The 15287-nt window shown below is 39.5% G+C and overlaps 1 protein-coding gene across 1 annotated transcript in view; it reads right to left on the reverse strand.

Moving 5' to 3' along the window:
* Positions 1-2386: 2386 nt before the first annotated feature.
* LONRF2 (LON peptidase N-terminal domain and ring finger 2) overlaps positions 2387-15287 on the reverse strand; it is a 36702-nt gene continuing 23801 nt past the window's right edge. Inside the window, exons 6-12 of the mRNA XM_013954198.2 lie at positions 14010-14106; positions 13532-13646; positions 12721-12842; positions 11718-11876; positions 8772-8934; positions 6641-6790; positions 2387-6272 (exon numbers count right to left, since the gene is read on the reverse strand). Coding sequence (XP_013809652.2) covers positions 6114-6272; positions 6641-6790; positions 8772-8934; positions 11718-11876; positions 12721-12842; positions 13532-13646; positions 14010-14106 — 965 coding nt within the window. The 3' untranslated portion in view covers positions 2387-6113. The remainder of the gene's footprint in view (positions 6273-6640; positions 6791-8771; positions 8935-11717; positions 11877-12720; positions 12843-13531; positions 13647-14009; positions 14107-15287) is intronic.

Raw genomic sequence — 15287 nt, forward strand, 5'->3', positions numbered from 1 at the left:
ATTTTGCTTCTATATCTCTCAAGGTCTTTAGGTGTACAAGGATCTGGACAGGAAAAAGGAAAGCTGGATCAGCCATCTTTCCCTGCCTCACTTCTTTGCCTTCCTTTGGCAAAAGGAGTGAGGTTCAGAGAATGTTATTGTTTAGCATATCAAAACAGCTCAAGTGGCATTTACACGCATACTCCAGCACACTCTTGCAACTCATTTTACAAGAGCATTCCTATAACTGATGTTTGATTGCTCAAATATTCAGTGAATACAGGCACAAAGGCAGCATGAATAAAGGAGAAAGTCAATCCAACTGAAAAAAAAAAGGTTAATATTTACAAAAAATACCTTCAGAGTGGTTTTGCTCAGCTGGCACTGAGAAGTTGCTGAGTGATGCAATACGCTCTCCAAAATCTTGTTTTTGTTTGCCTGCCACAAGACGGCATTTTACTGCTGTCGCTGAAAAGCCTGGCCTGTGTCCCATGGCCCCTCTTCTGCACGCAGCCGCCCGTGCCTAATGACTCACCGTGAAACATTGTCTAAACCTTGCAGCACTGGAAAGGTATTTTATTTCACTGGAGTCAGTCAATGAAGTGTTTTGTGTTCTTAATTATATTTTTTTGAATTGATTCTGCAGCCCAATCGGATTACACTTAGGACTAGAGAATAAAGGTTTCTCACCCAAGAACCTACGAAACGAAAGACCAACTACGTGACCTCTAGCCTCTCCCTTCTTTGCCACATCCCACTCTCGCTATTGTATTTGGATCTCCCTGTCCCACTTCTATTATTTCTGAGGGGGTTTATATCTGATGGGGACAAAGGCGTGAAGGTGCCACATTGCGCTATGCAGCGTGATGGCCGTTGGCAGGGTGCCGGTGCAGGTTGGCCTGAAGCGAACCCCCCTCACTGCTAGCCCACGTCAGCCTGGACAGGAGCTCTACACTCCCGTTTGCTCCTGTGTCCCCCCACCACTTCCCAAGGGGCTCTTGGCAAGGTGACTAGAGATCCCAGGAGCTGGGTCTTTAACAGTGAGATGGGCAGGCAGTGGCAAGTTGCCATGGGACACCAGAGGCCATTGCATGGCTTGGTCTCAGCCTTGTGCCCATGCACGCACTAACCCCCAAACTGCACCTGGGCTTTGCTGGCACAACACAAATCGTATTAGTGCTCAAGTACATGCCCTCATGTTAACTCAGTCTTAATGCTGCCTACAATGATCCCTCCCAACTGGGCCAGGAGGGCATAGAAAACAGCAAACCTCAATCCCTTTTTGGTACAGTACTTGCACATTCTCTTTTGCTCTCGCTTCAGCTTCTTCAGTGGTTGTCCGGTCCAGGTTTGGATAGGCATAGTTCTCAGTGACACGTGGTGCTTGCTTCCCATCGGCTCTTGGTCAGCCCTGTCCATGTAGATTACAAGGTTACTGGTGCATGGTCCAGCTGCATGCAGGGTGCCCAGAACAGGCCTCTGTGTAGTGGCGGAAACTGGGTGGGATCACATGCAATGGCAAGTTCCCTTGGTCTCAAAGTCGGAAGTGTTTTGAAGACCTGCTCCCCTTCAGCTCCACTTCTCGCACTCAGCCAACCATCCTGCACTGCACTCTCTGCAGCTTCCTCCACTTTCCCCACGTTGGGGCTGAAACTCTTAAGATGAGTTTATGAACTGCAACATCTAATCATTGACTCTTGAATGCCGTTTGCTTCTTAACACTTTGCTAGACCAAGTCTCATCCCTTTGGCTCTTGTCAGGGAAACCAAACTGTCAGTCTACTTCTGATAATGGCATGTCGGTAGTTTGTCTCTGTTCAGACCGTGCTACTGCAGTGACTGTGAATTTACCAGTGGCAGTGATCAGGAACAGCAAATTTTACCTACAGAAACAGCAGAGCTCAGAGATACAAAGTAGTATTATATACTGAACAGTGACTTTGGGAAACTTCTGGGTGAGAAAAAAGTAAGTTCCTTACCAGTGGCTGGGAAGAGAGGTGCGGTGAGTGCGAAGACAAGAAGGGTTTGCACCTAGAGTACATCCATGTTGCAGATGTGAAAGGTGCTCTAAAGTCTCTCAATCGAGTGCTCTAGCTCTCAGCTATGATCTTGCTTTCCCACAGCTGCAGGGACCGGTTTCATTTTCCTGAATCTCTGACCACATGCTTCTGGTCTTTCTTTCAGTTAGAAGTGAGAGGCATTTACAGAGGTGGCACAATATGAAAATGGGAAGTGCTTCACTGTTTGATTTGTGGTATCACACATCTTTGCAATTGCATTAAATGGGATTTATATTACAAACATTTGCACTGACAGCAATCTCAAGTTTCTGCCTTCAAAAACACTCACAAAGTGATAAAGCCTTCCAATAAACTCAAACTGAATGGAGTTAACTCAGTATTACACACTTATAAATTCAGTCTGTTTTATTCCAAATATCACATAAATTAAATACATTTCCCATGAATATTGCAAATATACATGAAATGAACATTGCAATTTTTAAAAAAAGTTTTGGCTTTGCTTATGCAACAAGAAGTGCCAAATGTGGTTAGAACATGAACTTCTCCTGTATTTACTAGATAAAAAAAGGTGCAGATTAATAATTTATATTTATACATATGTACACACTCCATTTCATAACTAGCTTTAAAACAGTAAAAAATGGTTTCAAGTTTATCTACATTAAACATACTCATTTAAATCTGGTCAGAAGCCCCAGACAAGAGTTGATACAATCATTTCACAACTGCAAAATTAAGGCGCTACCAAAATACCAGTTCCACTAGTGTAAAATGTAATAGAATAGAGAGTGTACAGCTTTCTATTTATCAATTTAAAAGTGGACTGGAGAACAAGGAAAAAGGAGCAGTAAGAAACATGACAAGATCAACAGGTTAGAAGTACAAAGAGATCTCGATGACTATCAAATGAACATATTAAAATACAGTAGATAAAAGGCCTCAGTGGCAAACAATTAGTATGCTTCTGAAAGACAAAAAAAGGTTAAAATATATATAATTTTGTAGCTTGAAGCTTTACAGGTGAACAACAGGTGTAGAGGTAGAGGGATTTTTTTTTTTTTTTTTGGCCTCTTTATGATGTATAAAGAAGGGCCACATTCACCACAGTGAAGAGACTCATCATATATCCCAGCATCCTTGCTTGGACAGCAAGCAAGAAGAGCATAATGAGTTAGAAAGGCAACAAATCCTGTCTATCTCTTCCAGGAGCTCAGCTCCATGCTTCCACATGTACCTTGGTGACAAGTTACACAAAAGCGCAGAACGGCTATAACGTTGGTATTTCCTCTAGCCAAGAGAGAAATGAGATAGCTAGCTTTTCCAATGAGGTACTACTGGATGCTGTAGAGATTACATGGCAGAGATATTTTGGTAGCAATGAAACTGGTACTCTCCCTTAGAAAGCAAGTACCACAGGGTAGTGGTGATAGTTTTTATTAAAGCTTTTCTATTTGATCAGCGTTCAATGTTTTGGAAGAACTGTCAGCTTTGGGCTGCTCATTTATTATTTGCATCCATACACAGACAATTCCTAAGTTGTATCATTTATCCAAAACATCAGTCACTGAAATATTCAAAAACTGCTTTAAACCTTTACTAAAAAAAATCCCTCTACAGTTCAGCTTTCTCTTCAAAAAATATCACTCCATTAACTATGCAGGCTTTCATGAAGATAACAATGTCACTTTCCATGTAAAATGTCTCTTTATACATTACAGAACTGCAATAAAGAACTACTTCTGTTCTGTAGGGTTTCCTCTTAGAAGTACCTCAACAGTAGATACCTTGAAAAATCACTTTTGCAAAGAAAAGTATTCACATTAGTTACTGAGGCAAAGCCAAGAAGACACTAACTAGCACCTTGATTTTTTTTTTCCTTAAATGCACTCCTATATGTAAAATTAAGCACATGTAAGATCAGGGACCAGCAATATACAAATACCATCAGTGTCCCTTTGCAGCCAAACTATTAATACTCAAAACTAGGCCAGACACACGAAGGAGGGAAGAGTGAGATGAGAATCTAGAAGAAATACATAGCATGGAAAGAGATGGGAAGAATGGGAAGTTGAACAGAAAGAACTGCAAGATCAAATACAGTCCATTTTCTCATCTGAGAATTAGTTTGCCAAACCATCCTTTGGTAGCTGAGTTGATAGTGAGCTTAAGAACCACTGATTTCTGACATTTCCTCCCCCATCTATAGAACAATCCTCTAGAAATTCCTTTATTCTTCAATGATTTTGTCTTCATCATCTTTGAATCCTGGAGGAAATGCATTCAGCTTCTATTTTTAGTATTTTGGTGATGGTAGCAGAACTTGCAGAAGGCTACTGTAGAGGTTATTACATCATTGGTTGTAAATTATGCACTTCACAATTCAGAGAATATACTTACAAATTATTTAAATAGAAAAGGCGTGTTCAAGGTAGAGGCAGTTACAGTACATTCAGGGTATGTTACAGAAACCATTTGTGGTAGCCATTTGCTGAAAGGAAAAAAACTCAGTATTTTTGTTTCCCAGACCACACAGGTTATAACTACAATACCCAAAGAGAACAGGTAATATATCTTAATTGCTGCATTTTAATGCAGTCTTCTTCCAGAACTCATGTGCAAATTGAAAACAAAAACAAAATACATCTTCATTGACAAATAAGGACAAATGAACAAAAAAAAAAAAGAAATCAGGCACTTTGACCATTTAGGTAAACAGTCATTTCATCTTACCAGACTTCTGCACATGAACAAGTCTTCAAATTGGTCTTATGCTTGCAGCACATTGAGATTCAAGTCAACTTTTTTCCTGTTGGTAGTATCAACTCTACTTGTAGGAAACTATGCCAATTGAATTGGTAACACTGTTAGTTATTTCATTGGCAATTTAAACAAAAGTTGATCATTTGACTGACAAGCAACCAATTTAATAGCTATCAAAGTTAGATAAAAACAAAATATATATAAAAAATCAAAAACACAAATGAAGGTTAACACCTGACGTAAGCTTGCATTGAGACTTGCCTTTTAGTGTTCGGTTTGTGCCTCCTCTCACGGTGTTATTGGGACTGATTTCCACCACATACAGCAACTGGTACTAAACTACAATACTTTTGGTTTGAAACATGTTCTAACAGAGGTCATTCCAATGTAGCATAAGGTTGGCACAGCACTGCAGACAAGATGGGAGAGGAAGCTTTCCCAGGTTTTATCCTAGCCAGCTCCCCTTGCAGAACACGTTCAAAGAAAACTGCAGTATGCCTTCCTAGTACTTGGAATGAAATCATTTCACAGCAGCGTTTATCATACTTTAGGGAGCTGGTTTGATTTGAATTTAGTGATAAGACCAGCTAGGATTACTTTGATTTTTTTTTTTTAAATAAACCAAAGTACACCTCTTCAAACATTTTGTACATACTCAATCCGTTACAACACATAAATCACAACACAAGGGATTACCTAAGGCTACTAAATAGGATACTTATTCAGTAGCTATTATTCTTTCAGATAAACATCTTCAGATGCCTTGACCACAAACGGCTTGGGTTTTTTTTCCTCACAGACTGATTTTTCTTGAAAAAGAGAGATGTGGGTGTATGACAGACTGCCTACCAGTTCACTAACAGAGCGTACTGTTCTTTAGAGTCTTCATGCATTCTTCCACTGGGGAAGTGTTACTCCTCTTCTATTGACCACCTTCAAGAAAGTCTAGGAAACACCTCTTCAGTCCACTGTCCAGATTGCTTTTCCTACTAAGTAGAAATCCAATTTGCATGTAGGCCGGTGGTGCAGTTCTAGTACTTAACTCTCTTGCAGGATAGAAACATCAACTCTATTATAGCACTTTGAAGCAATTATCCACATCTACCAGCTACGTTCTAACTGTAGCACAGCTTTGTAGAGGCTCAGATTTCACCAGGACAACAGGATAGAGTGCAAAGTTTGGCGAATACCCAGAATAACAAACCGATGTAATGGATGGATGCTGGACACAGTCAGAAAGGACTGTTCATTTTTGAAAGACTCCTTAAAATAAAAAACAACCCCCTCCCCTCACCTCCCAAACAACCTATCATGAGATGTTGTCAGTGCCTGCTCACAACTGAAGTCCATGTTATCTGGGTCTTTTGCGAGTCACAAATATCAACACACGTCTGATGGCAATAAGACGATCTTTAAGGGAAGTCATAGCCAGTATAGCCAGCTGAGCTCTGTTTTCCAGTGGCAACACTGCCAAGAGCCACCAGTACCAGGCAGGACCACTGGGGTTGCTCTGAAAAAGGATGGAGAGACATGCAATAATGCATTCACCAACACTGTCCCACAAAGAACACCACCTTCCTGCCCCCCTACTACTTCTGTTTGCTAAGAAAGCTACCATAAAACAGTTCAAGTAGCGACTCAACATTTAATTTCAGGTTCTCTTCTTGTCTACTTGCCCCATTAAGGATGATCTCTTCAAATGCTGATTTAGATTGATATACAGTAATTGTTTACCACACTTCATGCTAATAGACCAAAATTGGGTAAAGTAAGAAGAGCTTAGGATGTAGGAAAACACAACAAAAACCTCTGTTAGAAAACAGTCTTGTGGAAGAACTTAACATCTAGGACAAAGATGCATATGTGGGAAGCTTTTACCTGTGGCTCTGGTTCTTTTCCTGGCATGGACCCAAAATGATTGAGAATTTGCACTTTCATATTGTCTTTAAGAGAAGTAAACCAGGCAACAGCTTGATCATAAACTGAATCATGAAGGCGGACAAGTTCTTCATATTCTGGTCCTTCAACCTTATTGTTAAAAGAAGGGAGAGGGAACAAAACAAGTTTGATACTATGGAGTTCATATGCTTCCCCAAAAGCAAGTGAAGCACAATAATGCAGTGACAGCTGCTGTTCAAATGTCCTTATCTAAGCAAACTGTACTCAAGTCTCATATTTCAAACCTGTGACGGTGGAATCTTTTTACCCTCCCCTACAAGCAATGTTCTGAAATGACATTTCTTAGAGAAGTTACTGCTTTATTAATATCCATTCCTAAATGCTGGCACAACAGAAGGACCTGCTTTCTCATCCCAGGACATCATATTCATCCCTTCAAACCCATAAACTCAAGTCCCTGTCACAAAAGAACCTCTGAACATTGTTACACTGTCTTGTAAAATAAAAGGAATTCTACAGCCGCCAAGCAAAACGATAGGGATTCTATTGCATTTAGAAAACAACACGTTTTATAGAAGTGTTAAGGCCATGGTAGAACAGCCAGGGAGAAGGTGGAAGAGGGCAGGCACGTGAGCAGGCAGCAAGCAGGTAAAAGTGGATGATTTCTCAATATCAGGAACAGCCATAAAAAAAGGCCCTCACTGAGGCAAAAAGCGTTTTAGTTGCACAGGCCTGACTATTTAGTCATTAGGGGAAACAAAAAAAGCATAAGCACAAAAAAACCCTAGGGAAAAAAAACACTGCAAATCATTAAATTTTTTTAGCTGTACACACCAATGGTGGGATTCATCTGCGCTACTCAGACACATCTGAGCTAGCTGCTCTGGATGCCCTTCACAGTCGAGGAGAAACAGCTCTAGAGGGCAATTAATCTCATCTTAAGGTAGGTATCTAAGACAGAGCAGATAAATAGGCAGCTTTGGATGGAGATTTCTCATCATCGAATGTAACAGGAACGCAGGGTGATGAACTCAGACTTCAGCCTCTCAAGTGAGACAAAGTAAATCTCACTCTCATTATAAGGAGCTGGGTCTCTGGCAACATCTACAAAACAATGCCTTGACGTCTATGTTCTACCATCCTTCACTGGGGATTTAAACAGGGCAGAGTAATAACTATGAATAGATTATGTACTTCAACCGTTTGTGGGGGGAGGCATCTCTGCAGGATCTGCCTTACCTGCCCTGACGAACAACTGCATGTCCTGCACCAGCTGAAAGAGCCCTACTTGAACTCTACAGGCTTGCACATCAACTATGAAAGTGCACTTAAGAGCCATGTGACCAGAATGGAACGTCATCAGTTGGCATGAGATCACTACTAAGCTCAATGTTAAGAGGTATCAACATTTTACAGACATGCTCTGAAGATGATCCAGGAACTCATAATTAAGCACTGCCAAAAATTCACATTTTGGCCAAAAACCATCACAAGCACATCACTTGCAGGAGATTTCATAAGAGGACTTCCTTTTAAAAACCACTCCCAGCCCTGCAATTCTCTGTTCTTAGCCAGCTTTGATGGATGCTGGTACAGGCACAGTAACCATACGTCACTAAGATCTCTTTTTAAGAATGGAAACCCACATTTGTTTGAGGAGCTGTTCTGTAAACCAGAGTTGCAAGGTTATATGAAGCTTGCGAAAGCTAGAAACATATTCTGTATTCAGTGAAAGAAGAGACTAGCGAGTTCTCTAATAACAGAGACGTGTTCTTAGAAGGGTTGCAAGTCCATATCAGTTTTAAAATGTTACTTTGACCTCATCTACACATCATGTCAGATCACATCATCCGAGTCTCAGAAGCTACTTTGAGATTCACAACGGGACTGCAACACTTCAGGTAGAGATAATTATAGGGATAGAAATGAAGAAAGCGAAGTAAATAAGAGGCAGACTAAGTAAGTTCACGGTTTCCAAAATAGAGCTAAAGTTTTTATAATGATATTGGTTTAAAAATAACGCACAGCTAACTTGAAATGCAACAAGAAAAAGGCCATTTAAGTGAATCCAGCAATACATGGGTATGAATAACTTTGCGCCATAGATCACCTTTTTATCTTCAAGATATTCGATGTTTGCTGTGTTATATCCATCTCGCTGGCCATGGCTTAAGACCCTAAAACGACGGACACCAACTGTATCAACAACTGAGCGCCCATCAGGAAAAAACTTTACGTCCCTGATCTCTAATATACAGCCATGATCTGCAAATCTGAAATGACAGAAGGGCATAAAAGTGGAAGTCATCAACAAGTGTTTATACACATCAGGACAAATACTGGGCCTAAATCACCACTTTTTATTTGAAAGAGGATCCTTGCTTTGGTGACAACACATTTCTGCTTATCCACATAAGCCACACAACCCCCACCCTTTCTGCCTTCCCACAAAGGTCCAGGGCAGCAGCACTGACAGCTTGTAAGTATTTGGGGGAGGTAGAGAAGGGACAGGGAACTACATGGAAGATGTTTCATGGGAGTTGCTACCTGCTTGTGGCAAGTTCACCTGGTTTGCAAAGAAAACTAGGATGGGTTAAGATACCATAAGAAACTGAGAAACAAGTGCAGGGCTGAAGGGCTAGAACAGTCCAAGGCCTTGGTCTGTACCCCCTTGCTCTAAGGTGTAAGCAGAGGATTAGAGGCTCTAGAAGGAAAAGGCATTTCCACAGCAAGATTCTTCTTGCATTTATATTCTCTAAGTTAAAAAATATATATATTAGTAAAATTACACTTATTTATATCTGTTTTATTTAAAGAAGTCACGGGTTTTAATCATGTCCTAGAAACAAGCACACACAAAGTCTTTATTTAAAATATCGGTTTTAAACTATCCTGCATTTGTGCTTTAGTTACTTCATTAAAAAGGCTGATCACACCATGATTCTTCACCATCTGAAGTTGATCTGCAAGTACTTGCAGCTTTGTACCTCAGCTTACTGCTTATTGCTAACCAGAAGAATGTGCTGTATCTAGTCTAATCTCAAGATAACAAATCCCTACTGGGCCTGATAAATGTTACATCAGGGGAATACTTCTTATACCAGGGCTTGGCAGTGTGTTGCATCACAGTAATGAAAAAACAGCAGCACTGCAGAGGAATGATTCCTGTTTCTGCTCTACTAGAAATCATGTTTTTAAGTGCAAAAAAAGCTGACCACTGTGAATAACTGTTCTCTCCCTTTCATAATACTAAACATGAACTGAGGAAGAGCAAGAAGAACACAGCTGTATAAAACTAAGTGCTGTGTGTTCTACCAGTGGGATTATGATGAATGAGTTTATTACAGTGAAATTAGACTAAGCACTATTTAAACAGCTACATAACTTAATTTTTTAAATTAAGGCTATTAGGGACATTCATAGGGAGTTTAAAAATTAGTCCAGAAATAAAGGTGATGAATGATTTTTTTGTTGTTCTATGAGAAGTTACTTTTGAGTAGAAAGTGACTTCAACCAGGAAGAGACAAGAAAACACCTAGAATTGGGCATAAAATACACTGACACATACTAAAAGTTTACAACCAACTTCCCTCCCCCCCCATTTAAATTTAAAACAGAGAACTAAAACAGAGGAAGGTAATGAACTGAATGTCTTATCACCATGTTTTTCAAAGAAGATATGAATCTCAGCCTCCCTTGCCTACATCGAATTAGATGAGGCAAAACAAGTTTCCCTACTTTTTCTATTCCCAGATGATTTCGTAATTTTGAATCAACAAGAGAATCTCTTTACTTGTATAAGAAGCTACAACAGCCTGCCAGGTGCTTACAGATGAGCGCTTCCTGCATTTCAGTGGCTTAAGTAGAAGATACCATGCTTAAAACGTTTAATCATTTTAATAGCTCAAAACAGACAGTACATATAAAAATCTAACTCTACTAGTTGCATTTTAAAATACTGTATATGATGTTATTAAATAAGTCAAATATTGTGTTTTCGGTATTGTCAGAAATCCGCCGTGGGTGCACCAGTGACAGCATGCTGGCAGGTTCTGAATGACATGAAGCACAGCCAGAGCAGACTGGAAGTTGTAGTGTTTCCTATGTTCCTATTGCCACAATTACCCTCTGATCTGTGAGAAAAAAAACCAAACTGGGCATATCAACAAGGAAAGGCTGCCAAAGCCTGGTATGACTCCTCTCCTCTCAGCTCCAGTCATGATCCCCTATAAGAAGGCTGCTCCTGAGGACTAACGTGTCCTTAAAACTTCTCACACTTGTAGTCTACAATCTGCATTACTCCAACATACCTTCTGAAGGAGGCAACTAACTATCACACCTCATAAAGTAGACTTCTCTTAAGATCTCATTTTTTTCCACAAGCTTCTGCCTATCCTCTTCACCCCAAAAAACTATTACATTATCTATAAAGGATAAAAACTGAAGGTTTCACCTAGACTTTCAGCTACTAATTAATATTTAGTCTCCACATAGGGAGCTGTTATCTGGAAAAACACCAGTGTCAGAAGTCACAAAAATGAACTTCATATAACAGGACAACCCACTCACTGCAGAAAGTGAACGCAGCAGGAAAGACAAACATCAGAATTCAACATTCAGCAGCAAAACAGCCTTCTCAGCCAAGGATATTTTGTCTCATTCAAATGATACAGTCTTTGTAGGAAAACTATGAAAGGTTTGAATTTTTTTAACAGCAGACAGAAGAGCAACTTCAAACTGACTTCGTTAGCCTTCACTAGAAAAAGCAGGCTGAAAAGCTATTCAACCACATACACAACTAAGTGCTATTTTTGGAGCCTGTAGGAGGATGAAGTGTATTCTTGCTATTCATCCAACAGAGGAGCAATAAAAATGAAGAGTTTTGTGTCAAAAGGAATGTTCAATATACTAAACTAAAAATCCACCACCTTCTGTACTGATTCATAGAGGACTGGCAGGATCCACAGTGATTTGGGAGACAAATATACTGTGCTGTAGTACTCCGCTAGCATCACAACACTCTGCAACACAGAACATTTTTAGCTCATGTCCTTACCCTTTCAATTCATCAGCTAAGCACATGCCAAACTGCTTGGTACCAGTTTCCATGCATCTTCTTATCATTAGACGATAACGAGGTTCAAAGACATGAAGTGGGCAAGGGATGGTAGGGAAGGCCATGGTACATACGAAGATGGGAACATCTTTATTCAAACTGCAAAATAATTGTTAAAAAAAGTTCAGCTTTCTTCTGCGTACTGCTATATTCAGCATAAACCTTTAATACAGCAGACTCCAGTGGTTTCCTTAGACTCATTCTTTGTAGACACATATCTGGTTGTGGTTTATCATTTTTAAATGACAAACATATTTCAGGACTCTTCCTGTTAATACATTAAGGATACAACCCTCTAATCTACTTTCATAGTGGAAAAGTCAGGAAGTAATAGGCAGTTTCCCAAATGTGTGCATATAGACACATCTAGCTTAAATACAGATGGCACGATTTCAGCCATAATTTTTTACAGTCATTTAATATCTAAGAACTAGCCATGTTTAAAGCAAGGTGGTGGAGGATTTCAAAGTTCAGTAAAGCCCTTTAATTTTAAAAAAGCCAGCTAATCCTCATATTACTTTTTCAACTTTAATTGCATGTTTTATTTTTCATTTTGATTGAGTTGTAGAGTAAGAGCCATACAGCACTGATACAGCAATGAACCTTTACACTCATCCTGACCTGAGGTGCAATCCATTCATATTTGGGCTTCTACTCCCAGACAACTCCCATTATAACTCTGAAAGGTGATATTATTTTGATTGAAAGGAAAAAAGCAACTATCTTTATTGTAAGATATTGCTGTGTCTCTCCACCATCCAAGCATATTGTTTCTTGTTTATCTGCAACAAACACGCAAAAAATATGAAACATCCAGCAGGTTTATTTACAAATTCATTTCATACATTTTGTGCATTTCCATAAGCAAATGAAAAGTTTCTTCAGTAATTTGGATTAAAAATACATTTCTGTGACAACTGTTGGTAGTAAAAAGAAAGCTTACTTTGACAATTCCTTCATTTCTTCCTCATGAACTTTCTTCCTTTCAGACAACTCCTCTGGCAAGTAACGGATTATCAGTTCTTCTGTAAGGACGGTCTTTTTGTAAGTTCTACTTGCCAGAAACTGCAAAGAAGAGTCAACTCTGAAGCCTGGTAATGAGAAGTCAGCCAATGTCTCTTCCTCCCAACCCATCCCCTTTTAAAACACAACACAGCACATTAGCCCATGAGTGTACTGATTCCTCTTCCTTCTCAGCCTTCAGGCATCAAAAGTCCCACTTAAGGATATGTAATTCACTCCAATGCCCATTAATTTTAACCCCAAGTCTTTCATTTGGCAGAGGCTGTGCTAACACCAAGGTAAAGCAACTCCTCCTCTCTTTTGCAAATGATACATATGCTCTTTTTATCTAGAGCTGGTAGGTTTCTGCTCCCCAAGCAGTACTCAATGCATGAGACAGATTACGTATACCGGAGCACAACTTTCAACCAAGGAATGACCATTCCTTGTTCACAGTTAGCAGAGATCCAGAGGATAGGTGGTAGGAACAGGACTATGTCTGCCACTCCTCAAGTGTGAATCTGAAGTGATACCGGAACTCTAGATTACCTAAAGCACCAGAAAACCCCTCCTTTTCTTTAAGGAATGACAGAACGTATTCTGGAGCAAATGAGGTCTGTGCACAGCTTGATGCTGTGGGCACTACTGTGTTGTTCTGCCATATGTGGAGCATAAAAAAACCCTCAACATACTTGCTTTCAATAGAACACTACTTGGTGCTTTTTTGTTAATTGAGGCAAGGGCATACTTACTTCTGACAGCTTTTCTTTGCAGAGTGGACAGTGGGGGTTATGGTCAAGGCAACGCTCAAGGCATTTGAGGCAAAAGGTATGTCCACAGGGAGTGGTAACAGGTTCATAGAACAACCTGAACATGAAAACATGGAACAGAAAAAGCTAAGCTACCAACATAAACAACATAGATTCCTAATTTGTGGAAATGAATGACTAAACCTAGTCATCTCCTTTCCTCCTTTCATATAAATCATGGGTGACATTTTTATCTTAGGATGTAAAAAAGGCTTTCCTTTTTTTAAATGACACCCAAAGTTAAAGCATAATGAAGAAAACTATCCAGTTTGTAAAGAGTCATTAGATGCCAGTTTCAGGGGAAAAAAAGGAAGTGATCAATTAGACATTCCATGGCCAGTTTCCCTTCCTAAACCATAAAACCTTTCATCAGAAGCTAAAAAGGCTTTCAGATCTTCATCTCAGATCAATCTAGTCATACCTCATGCAGAGGGAACACTCAAAGTCGGAAGCATCCACAAGGGTTGGTGGTATCTCACTCGAAGTAATGGCAGTGTTTTCAGGTAAAACATCTGCATCTGAGTAAGCAGATAAGAAGAGAGTTACAAAAAATGTTTAAGTATTACTGCAATTTCAAATCCTGTTTAGATTGTTTTTCCATAAAGAATCTAATTTCTCTCATTTGTCCAGAGCTTTGTTTAACAAAAAAAACATAGTTTCCATCTAATTTTTAGACTTTCTGGCAGGAGATCTTTTTGGAGAGCAGAGGAAGAAGTCCACAGCCAGAGAAAGCATTTTAGAGATGAATACCCATGATTTTCTTCTCCAAAAACGGTTGTTGTTTTTTTTAAGTCTAGTTTTTAAAATGCTCTGCTATTGCTTTCCCACCACCATCACCACTCCCACATCAGCCAGGCCAGATGTTTTTGAGTATGTTAAGTCCAGAATTTAATTTGTTTACACATATTTAAAGTATTTCAGCACTGTTTGTTATAGATTTTCTCAGTAGGAGTAATTTTTCTCACAAGTATAAAAAGGGCTTATACTCTTCTAGACTAGCCTGCTGTGGAAATCCATGTTTCAGACAGCTTAAACTTTAAGGACTACTGGAGCCAAATTAGCTAATACTAATTTCACCAGCTCAGCACTCTGCAAATACAGAAACAAAACACTTAAAATTTTGCCCATCCTGTTTTTTTGAGGGTGGTATGTATTGCTGTAGTTAACACACTTATGAATAGGGGCCTCAATCTTCATAGCAGTATTTAAGTTCAAGAGTTACCAGCTTAAAATTCTGATGACATTTGTACAAGCAGATTCTGCAGCTTCTTTTATGATCTGCATCTTTATTGTCCAGTGAGGGTTGCAACAAAACCATGACTATTGCCTCCACGTCCTTTTTATCATCCAGATTCACTGACCATTAAAAAAAAGTTCAGCTTTTTGTGTTAAGTTAAAAAATTAGGATGTTTTGTTAAAAGATAACTTATGCTCAGCATTTGGTTTATCTCAAGTACAGACAGGATAGGGGAGAGGGCAGCAGTGTTGTGTGGCCTACAAAGAAAAGAGTTATCTTTAACCTATATCTTGCATGTTAGCCTTTAGTGACAGCAAGAACCTAACTGTTTTGTTCCGCAAATAGTAACATGGCATCAGGATCTAGCACAGACCAGAAATTAATGGTTATGGGTAAAATGTGATCTCTGGCCTTTACTGTGAAGATAGAGGAGGGTCAGATTTCACAATCTATTTACTGAGC

This window comes from Apteryx mantelli, chromosome 1 (genome assembly GCF_036417845.1).
Source record: "Apteryx mantelli isolate bAptMan1 chromosome 1, bAptMan1.hap1, whole genome shotgun sequence".
NCBI lineage: Eukaryota > Metazoa > Chordata > Aves > Apterygiformes > Apterygidae > Apteryx > Apteryx mantelli.